The following is a 20,150-nucleotide window of genomic DNA, read 5'->3' as shown; positions in this document are numbered from 1 at the left end:
AAGAGGCAGTACCCGTGAAAAAACTTTAGGTGGCATAGGCAGGGATCGAACCCAAAACCTTTAGCATGACAGTCCAAGGCACTATACATCATGCCACGGGTACTACTTTCGGATAGGTTTAATATGTTTATTTTATCGAATTTGTGTACCTCTCTTGGGTTTACCAATACATATTAACCAACAACTATATAGAACCGAGTACACTTCATAATTTTATAGTCAAATTCTGTCCTTCGGTGACCTCAGAAGTTGGTGGATTAAAAATAGTCCTTAAACCAAATTTCCTTAAAATGTGTCCAATTCCAACCGTAATTTCACTTAATGTGAGTTAAACACTGCCATTTTTGAGGTTTTGGCTAACAAGAGCCGACACTACAGATATGAATTGAGCTGAGTGGTGATGTGATATAGCATACAGATATCTTTCAGTATGATTTTCTCCCGATGGCCGATGGAGCCATTTTGCAGTTTCATTATTCGCACATCCAAGAACACTAATGAGTTTTCTTTTTCCATTGTAAATTTAATTTTGACATGAAATGAGTTAAGGTGATTCAGAAAATTCTTCACATGAACCTCTTACATAGATCGTGTTATCCATGTATCTTTTTTAAATCGAATGTTTTTTGGAGATGTTTTTAATGCTTATTCTTTAAAGTCATGCATCCCTAATACCAGTAACTATTGGTGCAATTGGTAATCTCATTGCAACACCAGCAATTTATGTAAATAACATTTGACATTGCATAAAAATACATCAGGATATGACACATATGTATATATATCAATCAACTTTAACATTTTAAAATTTTCATCAGTACTTGGCTCTTTTGATTTTATTTTATTTATACTGTCTTCGATTGGAAATTCATAAATAAAGAAGTAATATACATGGATTGAGTTTAAATTCTCTGCTAGAGGCGTTCGTTTAAGTTTCAGTTTTGTAATATTGTTTAACAATGAAAACCATTTTCTCTTGCGTGTAAAGTTTAATTTTCAATTGTCCTCCCTCAATGGTTTTCATAAAACAATTTACTACAGTTATGTTGGCAAATTCAAATTGGGCGTAAACTTTTCAAAAACCTTCTTTGTTTAATATTTAAGACGATATATCTATAGAACCAAGAATTTTTTAATACTTAATTACAATTATTACAATCTTGTCTTAAAACTATCTTAAAGCTGGACAAAAATTCTTAAAAAACTAGCGTACATTTCAAAACACTTAAAAATATACTGGCCCTTTAAGTTAATCGATTATCTTATAAGTACTGCCTTTTGGCCTAAGAACAATTTTAATACTAAATAACAATAACTTAATCTAAAACGAAGCAAATTAAAAAATAAACTTGGTATATTTATCACTATTTTTTATTTTATATGAAACACTAAATAAAAAAACCGAAAGCCATTATAATACTTAAGCGGGAGCGGGTTGAAATGCTGTATTATAAAATACTGTATGGTCAAAATTCTGTTTGAATACTGTACAATACTATATGGTCATAACACTGTATGTGTAATATTCTGTATTTCAAAACACTGTACATTTAAAATGCTGTTTCTCAAAATGCTGTATTGTCAAAATACTGTATAATACTGGAAGTTTTTATAGATCAATTATTTTGGTGCAAGTGCTTATGAATTTGTAGATTATGATGAAAACAACTATTCATGTACTAATGTTTAACAGATACAAATAACTAAGAAGAAAATAAGAAAGAGAAAACGAAAAGAAGATACCATTTATATTATTTTTGTTTTTATTATTTCACAGACTTATGAATTGGAAAATAATGCTAATGAAAAATTATTATTATGTTTTCTTAAAACTAGTATTTTGTTTTCAAAATTCTGTACTTCAAAATGATGTAAATAAGACTAAAAAATAAAAATCATTTTGACAATGTAAAAAAGTGCGCCCTTTAGATTTATATTTTTTTTAGCCTTATTTACTGCATTTTGAAATACAGAACTTTGGTATAGGTACAGAATTTTTATATATAGAATTTTGAGATACAGCATTTTGATCATGCAGTATTTTGTACATACAGTATTTTGAAATAAAGTATTTTGAGATACAGTATTTTCATCCATACAGTATTTCGATCCCAACCCTATTTAAGCTACTTAAAACTAACCAAAATCAATTATACTACTTAAAATTACTTAAACCTACTTCAAAACTTGAACAGCCACCCTGAGCGTCGCTAACCTTATCCTTAGACCTATGTACGCGCCGGCCAAGACCAAACGCCCTAGACAACTTTAAATGACGTTCTCAATTTGAAGCCACCAAAACAGGTTCTCCTGCCTCACCCTATCTCTTCGGTCGCAATCAGAAACAGTCCTACTGAACCGAAGGCGCTCAGGAAAGCTTCAGGTGGAATGTTGCCATTTAAACGTGCACTTTCGTAGTACTCATTGTTGGGGTAGTAAGCACTAAAAATTAAGCTATTAGTCGATGACATCGCTGTCATACCTATACCAAACTTCAGCAAGAAATGATCTATTCCGTTTATGCTGGCTCTGTTGTATGGCATAGTTATGTTTGTACTCCGACTCTGGTGTTCTGTGTAGTCCGAGGCAACGTCGCAGACATTGTCTCTCAAACACCCGAATCTTTTCCATATGATTTGGGCAACGTTAAACCATACCGGGCACCCATAGACAATCATTGGCCGGATAAGGGCCATGTAGCAAATGATATTCACCCTACTGCCAGGTCCAAGGCTCTTCTAGCCCTGGCCAGAGCAACACTCATATTTACATATCTCTGTCGAAATACTGTGGTACTGATCCAAGCTGATGCCAAGGTACTTTACTACACTTTTATTCGAGAGTAGCTGTCAATTTGGTCCAACGATCACTAGATTTTTCAAGTTCTTTCTCTTATCCCTTGAGGCTCCATACAGCGAAATCCTTACCCGAATAGTTTCGCATTTCTGAAATTTGATTTTCACCTTCCAGTCATCGCAATATTGCTGAATGTTGTCGAAGTCACCCTGCAAAAGTGTCTTGATAACCAATCCTAAAGGTCTTCCTGCTACAATATTTACATATTCGCTCAATTTAAATGTTAAGAAAAAGATCTTTTTTAAACAGATCATGCTCATGATGCTGTCCCTTTAAATTATAAAAAAAAATATTTGGAATGCATCCAATTGTATATTTACATACATACGCATACACACAATTTAATGAAGATTCACTATTGAAAAGCAAACTACACAAGTTCATGAACATAGTTTAGGAATCTTAATGGCTTACCTTGATAAAAAAAAATCATTGTAAAAATAATTTAAAAGATTTTTTTTTATTATTTAGCTATAATAAAGTTAGAGATTCTGACTTAAATACAAATACATTAAAATAACGGAAGATCAATAGCTTTTTTGCTTAATTTTCATGAAGATATTAAAATCTATATATACCAACTTTCATTTCACATACTGCTGTGACGTTAGACTAGATTTTAAAATTTTCGAAAAAGAACTTTTTAACTTTGAAATAAAAATTAAAAAAACTCATTAGTTTTTATAGTCTGCATTAACAGTTTTTTTTTGTGGTAACTTTGTGACGGAATATGTGTGTCACTTGTATAGTTTGGTTTTTACATTAAAGTTTGAATAGATACATTGTATATTCATAATTTTTAAGAATGATACGAAAGATGGAACCTTATGGGACCTTACTCCAATATATACGTGAAATGATCCGCAGAAACTGATGCTTCCATTTCCGGAAATTGCCAGATTTGCTCTTTTTTGGTACACCATCACTGTTATTTATTTTTTAATTTAACTTAAAAATCAAAATGAGTAAATTATAGAAAAAGCTTTTGAAGTTAAATGATGATTGCAATAAACTATAAAAATGATTTTTCTTTTTTTATATTTTTCTGCCATTTCTCTCTCTCTCCCCGGCTCTTTTTTGGCAAGCTTTATTAAATTTCCAAAAATATTTCATTTATACAATTTTCAAAAACTCTTTTATTATTTTTTTTTTGAAAATATACGTTTTTAAATGCCTGCATAATGGTCTATTTATACAAACATTGCATTTATATAGTTTGAACAAAAATAGTCGTTTGGCTATTAATTGAGTAAACAACAATAAAATGACGACAGCTGTTACCGTTTAATCTATGTATGTATGCATATATATTTTAGTGTGTATTTTAAAACATTTTACGTTAATTTAAGAGTCAAAATTTTACATACATATGTATACAAATGTTATAGCGGTGTTTTGGCCTCGAAACTAGAATTATATTTTTTTCGTCATTTCGTCACTAAAAACAAAAAAAAGCGTGCCCGCTTGCTTCTTAAAAACATGAAGAAAAGTAGCAAAGATGGCAAATTTCAGTATAAGAATTCCTGTCACAACCACAAGAAACGTCAATGTCATGGCTCACTTGAAAATAATTCTTCTTTTCTTTATGATCTTACTCACTCAGCTCTTGCTGTGTTAATCATAATATTTATCGCATAATAGTTCATCATAAAAATATAAGCTTTTAAGTAGTATTTTTTCCTATATCTAGATACTCTCCTCTTTGAACTCGAAAACTCAAAATTTATATTGAAAGGTAATTTTTCATTTCTTTCATGTGATGTGTGTTGAAGATAAATAATTTTGTTGAATTTTTACTTACTGAAACTTGAGTTTTCTTGTTTATTAAAAAGAAAACAAAAAAAGATGATGACCGATTGCCATTATTATTAATGGAAACTTCAAGCAATTGTGTATATTTTTCATCGGCATATGTACAATGTACATAGGCACTGTAAGTGATATCTTATAATTCTGTGTAGGTTTTTCCACAGAGGGTTGCATTTTGAGTTTTCTTTTAAGCAATTATTGTTAAATGAAAAAATGCACAAACTGCAAAATTGATAGTGTTCTTCTCTGAAAATGGCTGCTCAAGTGACCCTGGAACCTATGAAACATGACAGCTGAGCACAAAAAATATTGAAACATCACATGTGAAGGTGTATTAGTTCCCATAATAAAAGTCACAATCTCAATAGCTTCAAGATTTGTTCATCATAACATGAATCAGTCTAACCTATGAATACAAAATTGGTGCTTCTACAAATCGTGAAGAGCTATAGGGAATAATGATTTCTGTGTGCTAGTAATGTCAGTGATGGATAGGACCTGCAGATTTTCTGCCAATTCCGAACGGCATTTTCCATGCCAAGAATAACTCTTGGAGGATTTGACAATTCCTCGCATTATACCAATGTAAAAAAACATATACAACTGAAGAATTAATCAAAGACATAGTTTTATAGGGACTTTAAGTGGCCATTAAAACTAGATGAGAGAAATTCATGAATGCTATGTTAAAGTTACCCCAAATCATTCGTATCGCAACCATTAAACAAGATTTGACTTTTTACAATTGATTTACAAATTCAATAATTTTTACCAGTTCTAGTGTGATGAGATGAGTTCTATTAAAAGGCCGTGATAAAGTTACTCGAACTTATGTATTTTAACAAAAACGTACATATGTACATGTGTACATATTTATGTAGTAGTTTACATTACATCATAATGGATAATCTAAGTTACGTAATTAAGAAAATTGTTTTAATAAATTAGGATGATAATATGTAAATGCGTTTGAATTATTATACTACTTTCTTCTTCTGCAGAAAAAGAGGATGAAAAATGTTGAAATCATATCAGTTGGATAGATATAACAGACCAAAGTAGTAGAGGTCTTGATAAAGTAAAGACGAACATGTTGATCATCGTATAGAGTCACTTTTCACACATTCATTTTATTTAGCATAATTCCAAATGCAGGTAGTTCCCCTGCCATGGTTGTTAGTGCGTTGGACTTTAGCAGTCGGCTTGACCCCAGAGTGAAGGTAATTTGCTACATGGATCTCATACGGCCAATGATCGTTTATGGTTGTCCTGTGTGGTTAAGATAGAGAAGTTTCGGGTGTTCGAGCGGCAGTGTTTACGACGCTGTACCGGCTTATATCCAACAGCCGAATCTTCTTATGTGCATTACTATTCCAACGCAGTCATAATTTCGTGATAAAACTCGTTCGAGGTCACATTACAAGAGCTATGTCTTCGACCAACAATTTAATTTTCGGGGCGTTCTATCCGAACGACGAGTATTTTGAAAGTGCACGCTTAAGCTGCTTCATTTCACCAGAGGCATTTCTCTTTTTAGATAGATGCGGTTTGATACAGTATAGATTGGCAGTTCCGTTAATCTACCACGTCAGACGACAAACCGTGGATAGGCGACTCCTGTACAATCGGGATGTCATTACACAAGGCGGAGCAGAGCTCTTTCGGTTCAGTAGCGCTTAGGCCGAACGGGACGGAACTGATAGGGTGAAGCAGAAGAACCAGTTTTGGTGGCTTCAATCGGCACTTTATAGTGGGTAGTTGGGATGGGGTTTTAAGCCTTGGCCGGCTTACATACTTGTTTTATAGTTTAAGGGTTTAGTTTTAAGTAAAATAGGCATGGTGGCACAAAAAAAAATTAAAAAAAAAAGAAAAAAAAACACAAAAACATGGAATATAAAAAAAAAATTTAAAAAAAACATCCAAAAAAGACAAGAGTAACTCTTGTCATGAAAAGTGCTTTCTCAAATTAGCCGTTCGGATTCGGCATATAAACTGTAGGTCTCCTCCATCCCTGACAACATTACTCGCACACAGGAACGGTTGAGAGTTGTAAGTCACAAGGCCCTAGTTCTCAACGGACTGTTGCGCCACCCAATTTATTTATTTAATTTCAAATGCAAAAGATCACAACCAACTTGCAGAGAACGAATTGTCTGAACGAGGGTCTAAGGTAAGCTTGAAGAAAGCTTCACTTTTTTGCAATAACATGTATTGACTTAAAATTAGTCTGATTCAATTCAATATTTCTCAAGGAGATGGGGTGAGTTTAGCCTAGGTCTATGTGTAGAATAATTGCCAGAAAGTACACTTTTAATCGTTTTTTTAACGTTTTCATTAAAATTTGTTTCTGGTATAATAAACGAACATACAGTTATACCAAAATTGAGCGTACACTCATATGAAAGCAAGTAATTCGTTACTTTTAATAATTAAGATGCGACGTTTTTCACATATTCTTTTTACTTTTTTATTATTTTTAAATTAACTTATTTGGGACAAACGAAAGCCCAAAACGAAATTGAAGAAAGAGAATTTTCTTGCCACTGTTAAAGATGGAGAAGGTAATGTAATTATTGGAGAGATGGGCAAATAGAAATTTCTGAAAAAACTGAATTTTCCAGCAACAATTTACTTGCAACAAGAAAACGAACCTTAACAAACCTCGTTTGTTGTGAAGGAACGGTTGCTGTCACAGGAGCTCAATAAAACAAGCAAAGGCTCAAGAACCGCAACACGAAGCGAAGATCACGGAAAGTTGAAAGAATATCATCAAAAGTAGATGGAAGCTTAAAAGAGCCATCCGTACGTCGCGTAGCGCGAACTTGTTCTCTACATCAGTGGTTAATACTTCGACTGTAATAAATTATTGTGGAAAGACGTTGTTTTAGAATAAAAAATATTCTTATACTTACTACTCTTCAGTAGTATTAGTTTTAATTTGATATGATTATGTATTGACTTTATTAAAAGTCTCAACGGAAAGTGTTAAAATTTTTGAAAAAACAAAAAAAAAATTGTACCATAGAGATGTGGTAGAGGGTTTGGTAAAGTGTTTGGTAAAGGGTTTAACAAATACCCCTTTCAATAGAGATGGAAATAAATAGAAATGGATTGTTCTACAAGACTCTGAAGAAGTCATCACAAGGCTGCTTTAGGGTTAATATTTGAATTTGAATCCTTTAGATTGTTTTTAAGGGTCAAACTTGAAAAATGTGCATGTGAGACTTTTTACAGGAATTGTTAAAATCTTAAGATAGAGTATCCAAAACAACGCAAAAAATATCAATAGAAATAGTGCGTGCCACTATAGGTCAATGGCTGCAACGTTTAAGGGTTGAATTACAGCTGAAGGTTGTTATTTCGAGTGAAACTATGATTTTGAATAAAATAATATTGCGTTCAAAAAATTAGTTAATAAAAAAAAGAACTTATTGTGTTTTATATTTGGGACAAAACTTATGGATCGAATACTACACACATATGTACATACATGCAAACATTTTTAAATCAAAATAGTTTAGGAATACAACTCGTGCGTCGCTTGATCGTGAGGTAAATTTTATAAATAATCTATTGATCTCATAAGTTTTGTTTTAAATTCATCCTGAAGTATATCTAGACGGTTAATTTTTAAATCTTCTTTGGTATAATGCAAGTTTTTGACGTTTTAGTATATTTTAAAGCTTATTTTATTCTATATACAAACGTTATAATTTCTGTAGGTTTAAGTTTTCCCAAGAAAAATATAAAATCTAAAAGATAGAAGCACCAACACGAATTGCAATAACTATATCTAATGTTTATCATAATAACAAATAGTGTCTTAAAGTTCAAATAATTATATTTCTTTAAGGCTTAGCATAAAGTGTTTCTCACTGTAAAAGGTTATTCTCGTCTTACAATTCAAAATCAGCATTAACATTTTCACAATATTACAAGTTCATATTTGTAATGGCATTGCAGAAGAAAAATATATATAAAAAAAAAGTTTCATATACTTGAATAATTATTATTAATAAAAACAATAAATCAAAGAAGCAAATGTTCTGAACTTTTGATGCTGTTTAAGAACCGCAACTGAAAAACAACGGGATGATAAGTGATTGTAGCCGATCTTACAGTCTTGTAAGGTGATTTAAATTAATTCAATTCAATTATTCAACAAAAGGGGTTTTGTCAAAATAATGGGTTGTATTGTGAAATTGGTCTAGTGGTATAATATGATACTGACATTGAAGACTTTTCTTAGAAAATTCGTTGGAAAGTGACACTAACTATTGATTATTACATAAGCTGAATTGGCCAATTGTGATTGTAATTTATCGCAAATCACCTTAGCCGATATCACCTTAGGTTTTTTACAACACTAGTTAGGAAAAAAACCATCAAGACATTGGAAATTTCATAATTGGTTGTTACTGCAACTCACAATGCAATAATATTTCGTGGCTTTAAAATATACATAAGTACATTAACATATCTCTTTTTGATCTTTGGAAAGTTAAAAGGTAAAGTTAATCAACTTTAGAAAAAATAAGTTTAAAAGCTCTTTAAATGCTGTTATTATGTTATCTGTTATGAGATGACGTTTAAAAAGTATTTATATTTGTATTAAACTTTTTTCTAGAACTCTTTGCCTAACAGAATTATTCTTTATATCAAATTCAAAACAAGAAAAAAAACACTTAAATAATCGGCGGCTCCTAGTCTAAGTACCTTAATCGAATCAGCAAGCAAGAAACGATGTACAAATGTACATAAGAGAATATTACATATAAAAAGAAGATTTAAATCGTCGAAGTCAATGCTAAGCGGAAAGCAATGCCAAGAAAGCCATACACATCATTAAAATGATTCAACACTTCGTTTTTAAATTGCCTTAAATTGAATAATAGAGCGTTTTGTTTTATATTGTTTTTTTTTTTGTATTTGTTTTTAAGTTTTATTTCTCTTTAGATGATCAACCTAGTCCTAAAGACTAATACATATTCTGAGATTTATACGAGAGCATTGAGAAGATCCACAAATAAAACAAGCTACAAGACTATCTAGTTGCGAAAGTGATTGAGTGAAATTATTATACTAGTTACTTGGCATTGTTGTCTCATAACGAAATCAGCTTCCACAGTAAGGGGTGATGAAGTTTAAGATTCAGTGAATGGATATTGACTGGTGATTTCTAGTTTACATTAAACGGAGACAATTTTCATATTTTAGAAACAATAATCTCAACATAGAATACGAAAATTCAGAATTATTTTATTTAGTTTTGACAATATCTTTCGAATTCCCGTGTATTGAATTCTTTCCTTGGTGTGGTTTTGAAGCCAAATTTAAGCCGTGAGCATCTTAAAGTTGCGTAGTAGATTTCAGGTGTTATCAATGGGGTCGCAGTGGTCATGACCACCTTTGATGTCAAAATGAATCGTATTGCGTTTTATTTATTTTTTATGAACACAAATAAAATTTGTAATTTAGTGCTTTCCACTAAGTTGCAAAAGTCCTACTTTTGGCAAAAAACTACCACTAACCAAAAAAACAATATGAATCAGAAATCCAGCTGTATTTCAATCACCATTTAACCAATTAAAAATCCAACGAGGGTCATATGAGCCATGAAGCTTATACAGATTAGTTTGTAAGCAAAGATTCCATCTACAGATTTGTTAGTAATTTAACAATATTCACCAAAAAAGTCAACTAAAATCTTTGTATTAATTTTAAATTTGAAAAACTTTAGTAATGCTTTAAATTACTTTAATAAGACCTTTTCTGAAAGAAAGGGGAAATATTGAGATTTGTAAGAAGAAACCTCGAATAAGAGAATGTCAATGTTATTTATATGTTCTGAGAAAACAGCATTTTTTATTTTCTTAACATCTTCAAATTTCTAAAACTCGTCTTAAATTCCATCTTTCTTACTTTTTCTTCCAAAATGGATTGTCTATTAAAGGTAAAAACTTTTCACATTTTAATAAGCTTAACAAAATCTACTTCTTGATATGAATAGTCTTTGAATGCTCTAGAATTGCGATGTAAACATGAATAACAGAAACGTAAATGTCCCAAAAATAGTAAAAGTTCATCTTTCGATAAACTAATGGGTTATTGAAATACAATATAATGTACGTTTCGGTTCTAATAAATAAAGATAAAAGCTTTGAATCTCTCGAAAACTTAAGTAAAAAGAGATTTTGTAACGTGTAATTCGTGAGCGCCACAGTAAAGTTTCTTAAAACATATTTGTTTACCCTTATTTGTTTTTATTTATTTTTTTGTGAAATTATGTACCTTAATGCACCTATTTTCTTACATTTAAGAATCAAAGATTTTTCTCTCTATAGTTTTTGAGTTTTGTTGACTCCTTTTTGATCAATTTGGTTTTCAAAATATTCACGCAAAACAGTTATTTTTGTCCATTTGTAGAAATGGCAAGGAATTAAAATAAATAGAATGAATGTTAGGTTCACATAGAGTTCTTTAAAGCCTTTCTGAAACAAGTTGGTCTGCACGAGCTGATGCAGTTAACGCGCTCTATTATGATTATAACCAAAGTACTGAAGCCTCCACATCTATCTCTAGAGGCCCAGAGCAAGCTCCAGACACAGCCTGTCTAAGAAAATGTCAAAATTGGAGTTCCTCATTTTAACAGAAATTTGGAGCACAATATTAGAAAGAATTAATAAAACCAGCAAGATCATTCAAAGAGAAACAATAACGATTGACGTTGATACCAATTTGTTTTGTTCACTATGTTCTTTCATAGATGATCTAAGGGAGAAATTTGATTGATTTGAAGCGTGTGCCAAAATTCAGAATGCGGATCCTAATTATAAAGACTTCACGCAACGATACGAAGTTCTCGTGCCACATATTTTGGTGGTCCTGCACCAGCCGTCCAGCTAATTGGGAAAGAAAAGTTCAAAATATCCAATTATTGACACTATTACCTTGCAATTAAAAATACGATCCAATTGCTATCAAGAAATTAATGCTTCATTTGGCTTTTTTGTCGATTGCAATATTTGACTTCAGTGGAGTTGCAAAATTCTTGCTAACAGTTTTCAAACAAATCATAGAGATGTTAATGCAGAAAAACTTAAGGTAGAATACCTGCACCTCGTACAGTATTTAATTGGAAAATGCTGGTATTCGAAGCTTTATGAGAGATTGGTTTGGATCCTACTTTGTTAATAGATCATTACGAGTAAAAATTAACAATACTAGAAGTGGCTTCAAATTTCTTAATATTGGAGTACCACAAGGCTCTGTGCTTGGTCCAATATTGTTCTTAATTTACATTAACTCTTTATTTAAATTACCATTCAAGTCGAAAATTACCGCTTTTGCAGATGATGTTGGTTGTGCCTATGGTGCTGATAGTCCCCTTGATCTTGTTGCAGACATAAATTGGGATTTGAATCTTTTTAGGTCGTGGTTTGCTGAACATAAATTATTAATAAGCTCTAAGACGAAAATTATGTTCTTCAGCCTTTCTTCTCAGAATGTTTTCGAACCGGAAATCTTTTTTCATGAGCCTGAGTGCAAAAAGTTTAAACTACATAGTTGCTCTTGCTCTTCTGAAACAAGCACGATCACTTACTGTGACCACCTATTTTGTAGTGTTTTTTGTTTTCAAATTGAAAAAGTGGATGTTTTTCAATATCTAGGACTGCTAATCGACTCAAAGATGACCTTTAGTAATCAAACTGAGAATTTACAAAAATATTTTCGTATTACACTCAGGCACTTCTTCTTTCTCCAAAAAGTTTGCTCACCCGACCTTCTTAAAAAAAATTATTATGGGATTTTCCACTCTAAACTACAATATGGAATTGCCTGTTGGGGCGGAACGCACTTTTGCAAAGTTAAACCAATTCTTACTCTCCAAAAGTATGTTATTAGAATAATAAGCAGAAAACGCCGACTGCATCACAGTTTTCCATTATTTGTGAGACTAAAAATTCTTCCAATTCGTCACCTCTATTGTTTCAAAGTCCTAAAAACTTTTTTTTGCGCTCAGGAAATCTAAATTTTAGAATTTTAGACAGTCATAACCTACGAAACAACTTGCAATATCTTGTATCTATTCCTAACTTCCGGACTACTACTTTTCGAAATTTGTATACTGTTGCTTCTTCTAGATTATTTAATAAACTACCTTGTATGTTAAGGTCACTTATTTTACCAAATCTTTTTATGAAACATCTTAAGAGTTGGTTGTTTGAATCTGATTTCGGTGATTTGGAAAAAATTATGTTTTCATAAACTTAATGTTTTTGTATTTTCCTTTTAATTTCTGGTGAATTTTTAGGAATTGGTTTTCTAATTTGTTGAAATTTTTGTATCTGGTCGTTCTTTTTGTAATTCCTTCATTAAGATTTTCTGGACTTTGCTTTATTATTTTTTTAATTGTGATTCTCTTTGATTTATCTTCCAATTGTACATATTTATATTTATACTTGAAGTTTAAAATTAAGGGTCACCCCACCCAATTTATTTATTTGATTTTTTGTTAATTATCGAAGTGGCATTTAATACTGTTTTATTTTCTAACAATAATACCACTACTTATTTCAAAATTTTTGTATTTACATTTTAGTCTTATTGAACTTGATGTATCTAAACTTATTATAAGAAATAAATGAATTTTTAAACCTTTAAACCTTAAAATTCAATAAAGATGTAAATGAAGATCTTATTACAGTGGATGAAATTGGGAACTCATTTCCAAATGTAGAAACTGCCTGTAGATTTTTTGAATTGAACCGGATACAAAATTGACTTCGAAGCACAATGCTTCAACTAAACAGAATTCATCAATTGAAAATGAATTACTGCAGGAAATTCAGTTTGATGACTTAATTCATGATTTTTCAACTGACAAAGTCAAAAAAGTATGCCTTCAATAATAATTTATTTTGAAAATTGACTTAAGGAGTTTTTATAGAACGACGACAATATGTAAGTTTAAGTTTATCTAAAAAAGAAAAAAAATCAAAACAAATATGTATAAAGAAATAAACTTATGTAATATTAAAAAAAAATATATATAAAAAAATGTTCAACTATTGAAGGTAAATTTAAAAAAAGTTATAAAAGTATCTGTTTTTTTTTAGTTCTTTTTACAAAGTAAAAATATTTATATACATATAATAGACAAATTAATTTTAAAATGATTTTCCTTACCTAAAGCATTAAAAAAATATATTATATCTATTTTTTTGGCCCCAAATCCTATTGGTCCCAGAGCCCCCAAAAGTCTAAAGACGCCCCTGGTCGTCCAAAAAATTTAGTAGTACGCCTTTCTGAAAAAAGTGAACATAAAAAATCTAATAACTAAAGTGGTCAATTCAGCCCATTAGTAACATTTTTAAGCAATGTCCAAAAACTCGTCTTTCAGTGTGTTTTGAATTAGACAATTTACCCGAACTCATACTGTAACTATTTAGGCAAGTTCGATTGCGATTAAATTTTTTTAGTGCCCCTCTTTATGTTGCCAGAAGTGAAACTGAATCCAAATTAACTATTGCTATTTATTAACTGCTTACAACAAATGGATTTTTTTAGCAACAAAATTTAGAAGTTTTGGAACAGAACTTATGGCACGACTACGTACACAAGTAGAACCTATAAAATCATAATAATTTATTTCAAATAAACTATGTTCCTCTATACATTTTTTTGGCCATTTAGAATGAAATGTTTAAAAAATGTCTTCTTCTTACGTCTGGCTCATAAAAAGTTTATGAACAGCAATGAAAATGAAACAAATTAAATTATAATGGATATACATATTTACAGTTGATAATAATCTAAAAATAATTTATTAAACATTCTCATTTACGAATTTTTATTTCCTTTTGTTCTTGAAAGCTTTTGGGGAATTTTCTTTTTGATTGATCGATGATTATAACTGAATTTATTTCGAAAATTTAAAGACTCAACTTTTACTGTCAAGTTCTGTTTCTTTAACTTTTAAGGTGAATGCTCTTATACATCCATAATTCATTAAATTCATTTGTATTGAATTTTTTAATTGTTAAATGATAATTTTTCAATTGCTTAACATCATATTGTTGGACTGATGAGGCCAATTTTGCAGCCTGGATTTTCTTTTACTAGCAATTTCTTTCTTCCGAAGAGGTGGTAAGTCCTCTTCTTTTAGAAAGAAGTGATCCTCAGCCGTTTTAATTAAACATACAACTTCAGACTTTAATTTCTTTGTTAATTTATTCTTATTTTTTTTTTGTAATAATTATTTTTTTTTATTTAATTTTCAGAAAGTCCCTAAACAATCAGCATAATGATGGTATCATAGAAATAATGATATATGTAAATGAAAATATTTAACACCACTTTTAATCCTATGATACAACAAGACAAAAAAATCCATGGGAAATGGTAACTCAGGGGGATGTTAATTATGTGCGTCAAATAGTACAAGGCATTTTGGTGCCTTGCGTTGTTGTGATAGGGCTTCTGGGAAACTCTGTTAGCATAGTCGTTTTGACAAGGTAAGGTTATACTTTAATTTATTGCATCAACATACATACATTTTGACAACTTTTTTGAAAATTTACAACTTTTATTGCAGAAAACGTATGCATAGTACAACCAATATTTATTTGGCTGCTCTTGCTGTAACCGATGTTATATATTTAACAACAGTTCTATTTCTGTCAATGGAACATTATGATACTGTTCATTTAAATTATGAAATTTACTGGAAGGTGTATGGTCTTGTAATTTGGCTGTCAGATGGATGTGGTAAGAATTTTTGTCTTCAAATGTTTTGTTTGGTGCAAATTTCATGACTGTACAGTGAAGGACATTTCTCGACGTTTCAAGGTCCTTAGAGTCGAAATAGAAGATTTTTAGAACGATGTCTGTGCGTGCATGTGTAAGTACGTTTTTTTCGTAGTCCATAGCTCAAGAACCAGGAGAGATATCGACTTCAAAAACATTTTTTTATACAGATAATAATGCAGAAAAATGCAGAAAGGGCTCTCAAGAAAATTGCGTGGGTAGTTTTTTGTACCATAGCAGTTTAATAAAAAGGTGAAAATGTTGGTTAACCCTGAATATCTCACGAACCGAAGACGCTACACGCTAGAGACTTGAATTAAATTTTATATTGTAACGTGATACCAATCCAGTATATTTTTGGATACAAAAAAATCAAATTGCTGATTTATAAGTCAAAAAACTAAAGTGAAAATTGTCACCGCGAAAATTTTGGAAATAAAAAATGATTTCATAACGTTCTTAAAATCTGTTGACATTTTGAGAAAAAACGAATTCACGAATACACAAAAAAAAATAATAAAAGTTTGTAAAAATTTATTTTCGACTCAAACATCTTTTCAAAACTTTGAGATATTGGCTTTAAATCACTTTTAAAAAATATTGTTCTTAACATTCACTAACATTTTGAGAAAAATCTTATTGATAGTTTTCTTACAAAAAATAAAAACCTAAAAAAATAATACTTAAACTTGGTAAAAATTTACTTTCGAATCAAATAGCTTTTCCAAAAATAAAAATATTGTCTTCAAACTTTTCTATTACATAGAAAATACTGTTTTAGATATTCAGAAGTTTATTTATAAAAATCCAACAGTCCGTTTTTACATTCAAAAAAAAAATAGTACGCAAATTTGGTTCAAAATTGATGTTCGGATCTTGATATCTCTCAAATTAATTTGTTCATCCAATTTGTAAAAGTGTAAGAAATGCTACTTAAATTAGTAAAAATTTGTTTTCGACTAAAAATCTATTTAACAAAACTAAATTTTCAAACTAAACTATTTTTTTATATGAAAAATATTGGTAATTTTAAAATTTTTTAAAATAATTCAACAGAAACCTTTTTAACAAAACACGAAAAACTACAAACTTTTAAGCAAGACAAATCGGCAGACGAGATAGGAAGTTGTCAGTGTGGATCGCATCCCAGCCTCTTTTTCTCTTACTTTTGTAAAGACATTATTACACTTACAATAGTTGATCATCTTATATTAATCTCATGGTACGCGGTAGGGATGTGTTCAAATATTCTGGAAAAACAGGTGTTAGCTTTTGTCTCAGATTGACATCTGACTCATATTGAAATATCCTAACATGAGATTGTTGTTTTGTTTCGGGTTCGTATTCATAGATTTATGACTCTCCATATACGTTTGATGGGAGCTTTTTAAGCGGTTTTCGAATTATTTGGTATTTTAGGCTAACAAATCTTTTTTGATTATAAAATGTTCAACTATTTTCCTTTGGACCAAGCTAATAATCATTGATGCATTATTCAAAGTCAAACTCTGCCAGAAGAAGAAACTCCACTCTTTTATCGATTTTAAGGTTGATTTTGAAAGAATTATCAGAAATGCTCTTATTTATATCTATCGACTCTGTGGTTATTTTCTAAGCTATTGACTACTATTAAGTCTCTTTATTAGAATTTTTAATGGCTACTGATGATACTCAAACTTATAAGTATATCTTCTTAAAAGCTTCAATTAAATATCGCAACCTTATAATAAATCAATTAATCAACGTACATATACATATGTAACTTAATCTACTTACTAAGTTTCGTGACAGGCAAATTAAAGTGATTGTCAAAAATAATTTCAAACCAGCTTTATTCAATTGTTTGTAAAATATTTTTAGAAAAACATCTATGTATCTATACGTTCATGCACCATTTACCTATAAGGATGCAACTCATGCTAACGCATGCCCCAATCTCACGAAATTTTCGAGAACAATTACAAAAGTTCTATAGTGTGGTAAGTTCAACACATACCATTCATTCTTCTGAATATATCCTTTTAAATGTTCATATGCATACTTCGCCAAATTTGTATCATGAATCATGGAATATTTATGTTTGTGTTATAAAATGTTCAGCATTTTTTTAATATGGGCCATCACCATTCAAAATCTTTTAGGGATTGTAGAATTATGTATGTAACTAGATATTGTAACGTTTTTTGTCCTTTTCAAAGAAAATTCTAATAATGTTTTAAATCAATTTGTTTATTCTTATGTCACTACATGTAGGACATATAATGTTTTCCAATAAAAGATTTCATTTAAAATAGAGTTCTATTGTCCAGCTTTCTTAATTTGTCAAGATAAAACTAAACCAATACTAAAAATGAAACGATTTACGGTTTAACAATGTTTTGAAATTGGTGAAGTTTACTGCAAATAATGACACACAATAGTTTAATGGCCGAGTTATTTTTCGAAGAGGTGATCAAAATCAGCCATAGAGATCTTGTGACCTATAGATTACTTTGAGAGTCTTGATTACATTCAGCCTTATTATGAGTATCAATTTTATAGTCGAAAATTTCTATCAATTATTTGATAAATCAATATTATCAGTATCAACTGGTAATTTTAGACCGATTGTGAATATTTATCAAAAGCTCATTGAATGAGTTTTATTTATTTTATTTGATGCTTCACATGTAAAGTATTTGTTGTTTTTTGGGCGCTAAAGGAATAATTCTTTGTGCGTAAATGTAATTGCTCTTATAATAAAATGCACGACTGGATCGCACGAACTTGCGATCTGTTTAAAAGTACCTAACATTTAAAAATATACCTGTAAAATAAGTTTGTCTTCAAAGATATAAATGTCATTTGATTTATCAAAAAAAATCACGATTCATCCCAACACACAACTCATCCTAGGACATTTCATCCCGGAAATGAAAAATACTTGTAAGCATACTTAACGATAAAAATTGTTTGTGTATGCAACTAGTTCCTTCAAAGCTTTTTCCTTTGGATAGCTTTAATTAAATTTCATATTAGAAGAACCAGGATGGAAAATAAATTATCTGAAGATAAGAAAGAGCCAGAGCATGTATGTATGTATGTTTAAATTGTAAAGCGACGGATAAAGAATAGATCATTGGCGTGCTCATCTTTATGCATATAGATAGATAAAGACATCTTTATAATGTTGGTAGAAGGTACCTCCTATAATCCAATCCCATTCCTTCTTTCCTACAAGTTTTCATAGCAAACATGGAGTAATTACGTTCAGTTTATTTTTTCGTTAAAGTTTAAAAAAACAGGCATACGAGCAGGTATACAAAATTGCATATCATGTGTTGTTTACAGTCAGGCTCTTGTGCGTTTTGGATTTTAGTTATGAAGTGAAATGTAAGCAGTAGTTGTAGAGGCTGTAAAAAATACAATATATAGGTGTACGTTGAAAAAGTGATTCTATTAGAAAATACATATACTCTTTCCGGCCCGTTTCTTTAAATTGTACTAAGTATTTATTCTTTTATTTAGGCGAAGGCAAGTAAAAGAATAATATTTTAAATTCATATATACAAAGGTACCAAGATATTACGTCTAGATAGACTCTTTAAAATAGATTGTTGATTAAATATATAATATTCGTTATTCCGATGCAGTGACGCTACACGGCCATCGTTGGTATTTAAAATTGTTGTAGTTACCTATAAAAATACATAAATATGTACCAAATGCATTCATTTGGATAAAAGATAGGAATGTTATTAAAATTTAGTCAAAATAATAATTTTTAATATTATTCTAAAAATATTTTTGGTATGCCCTACATTTGAATTTAATACAAAATGTTGACCCGTTTTTTGAGATATAGAATTTTGACAAAAAAAATTCAATGTTTTTTAAAAATCCAAACAGTACAAAATTGCACTTTTGATAATTTAATATTATTAAGGAAATATAAGAGCTTATTCAAAAAAAATTATTGAAATCAGTTGATAAGTTGCTGAGAATTTAAGAAACAATATAATGGTTTTGTGAGCGGTACCTTTCCTGAGCAATATAAAAATATATTTTTCCTATTAAAAGAAACCAAGTTAAAAAATAAAATATTAGAGAAATTAAAAAAAAAATCTATCCGTTTGTTTTTGAGAAAATCCGAATGTTCGTTTTTTAATCAACAAAATTGTATGGAGCCACTGTTAGTTTTGATCTTAAGAAAAAAAAAAGATAAAACGCCTAATGCGAATCTGCTCAAAACCTTAACTTCCAAGTTTGAACTCAATCGACCCAATGGTTTAGGCTGTAGGAACGTGGACAGACGGTCAAAACAGACCGTTCGGAATCGCGGGATCATCATCATCATCTATCATCGTAATATCATGTTTGATTAAAATCTCAAGTTCGAAATGTTTTACGAATGCATAACTTGCCATATAGTTTCTATATGTCGCAAGTAAAAAAGTACCCTGTTTCTTTATGTGAAATTTTTGGATTTAAGGACAGAATAATAAGCAAAGTTTTCTTCGCTCAATTGGTAACTTCCTTGGGCAAAGAATTTTAAAACCGCTGCTAGTTTAAACACTTCGAATGGATTGCTGAATTTTGATCGGTTTAAGTTTATCCTGAATATCGTTTAACACCTCCAGGAAGGCTTGAAAAGCCTGAAGTTTTAAATGAATCTGCAATGAAGTTTCATCATACAA

The 20,150-nt window shown here is 30.4% G+C and overlaps 1 protein-coding gene across 1 annotated transcript in view; it reads left to right on the top strand.

Moving 5' to 3' along the window:
• LOC129946975 (putative G-protein coupled receptor F59B2.13) overlaps positions 1-20,150 on the top strand; it is a 41,138-nt gene that overhangs the window by 17,672 nt on the left and 3,316 nt on the right. The window contains exons 3-4 of the mRNA XM_056057361.1: positions 14,949-15,182; positions 15,263-15,435. Of these exons, the coding sequence (XP_055913336.1) occupies positions 15,067-15,182; positions 15,263-15,435 (289 nt within the window). The 5' untranslated portion in view covers positions 14,949-15,066. The remainder of the gene's footprint in view (positions 1-14,948; positions 15,183-15,262; positions 15,436-20,150) is intronic.

Source organism: Eupeodes corollae, chromosome 2 (assembly GCF_945859685.1).
Source record: "Eupeodes corollae chromosome 2, idEupCoro1.1, whole genome shotgun sequence".
Taxonomy (NCBI): Eukaryota; Metazoa; Arthropoda; class Insecta; order Diptera; family Syrphidae; genus Eupeodes; species Eupeodes corollae.
This window is presented reverse-complemented; position numbering and strand designations above follow the sequence as displayed.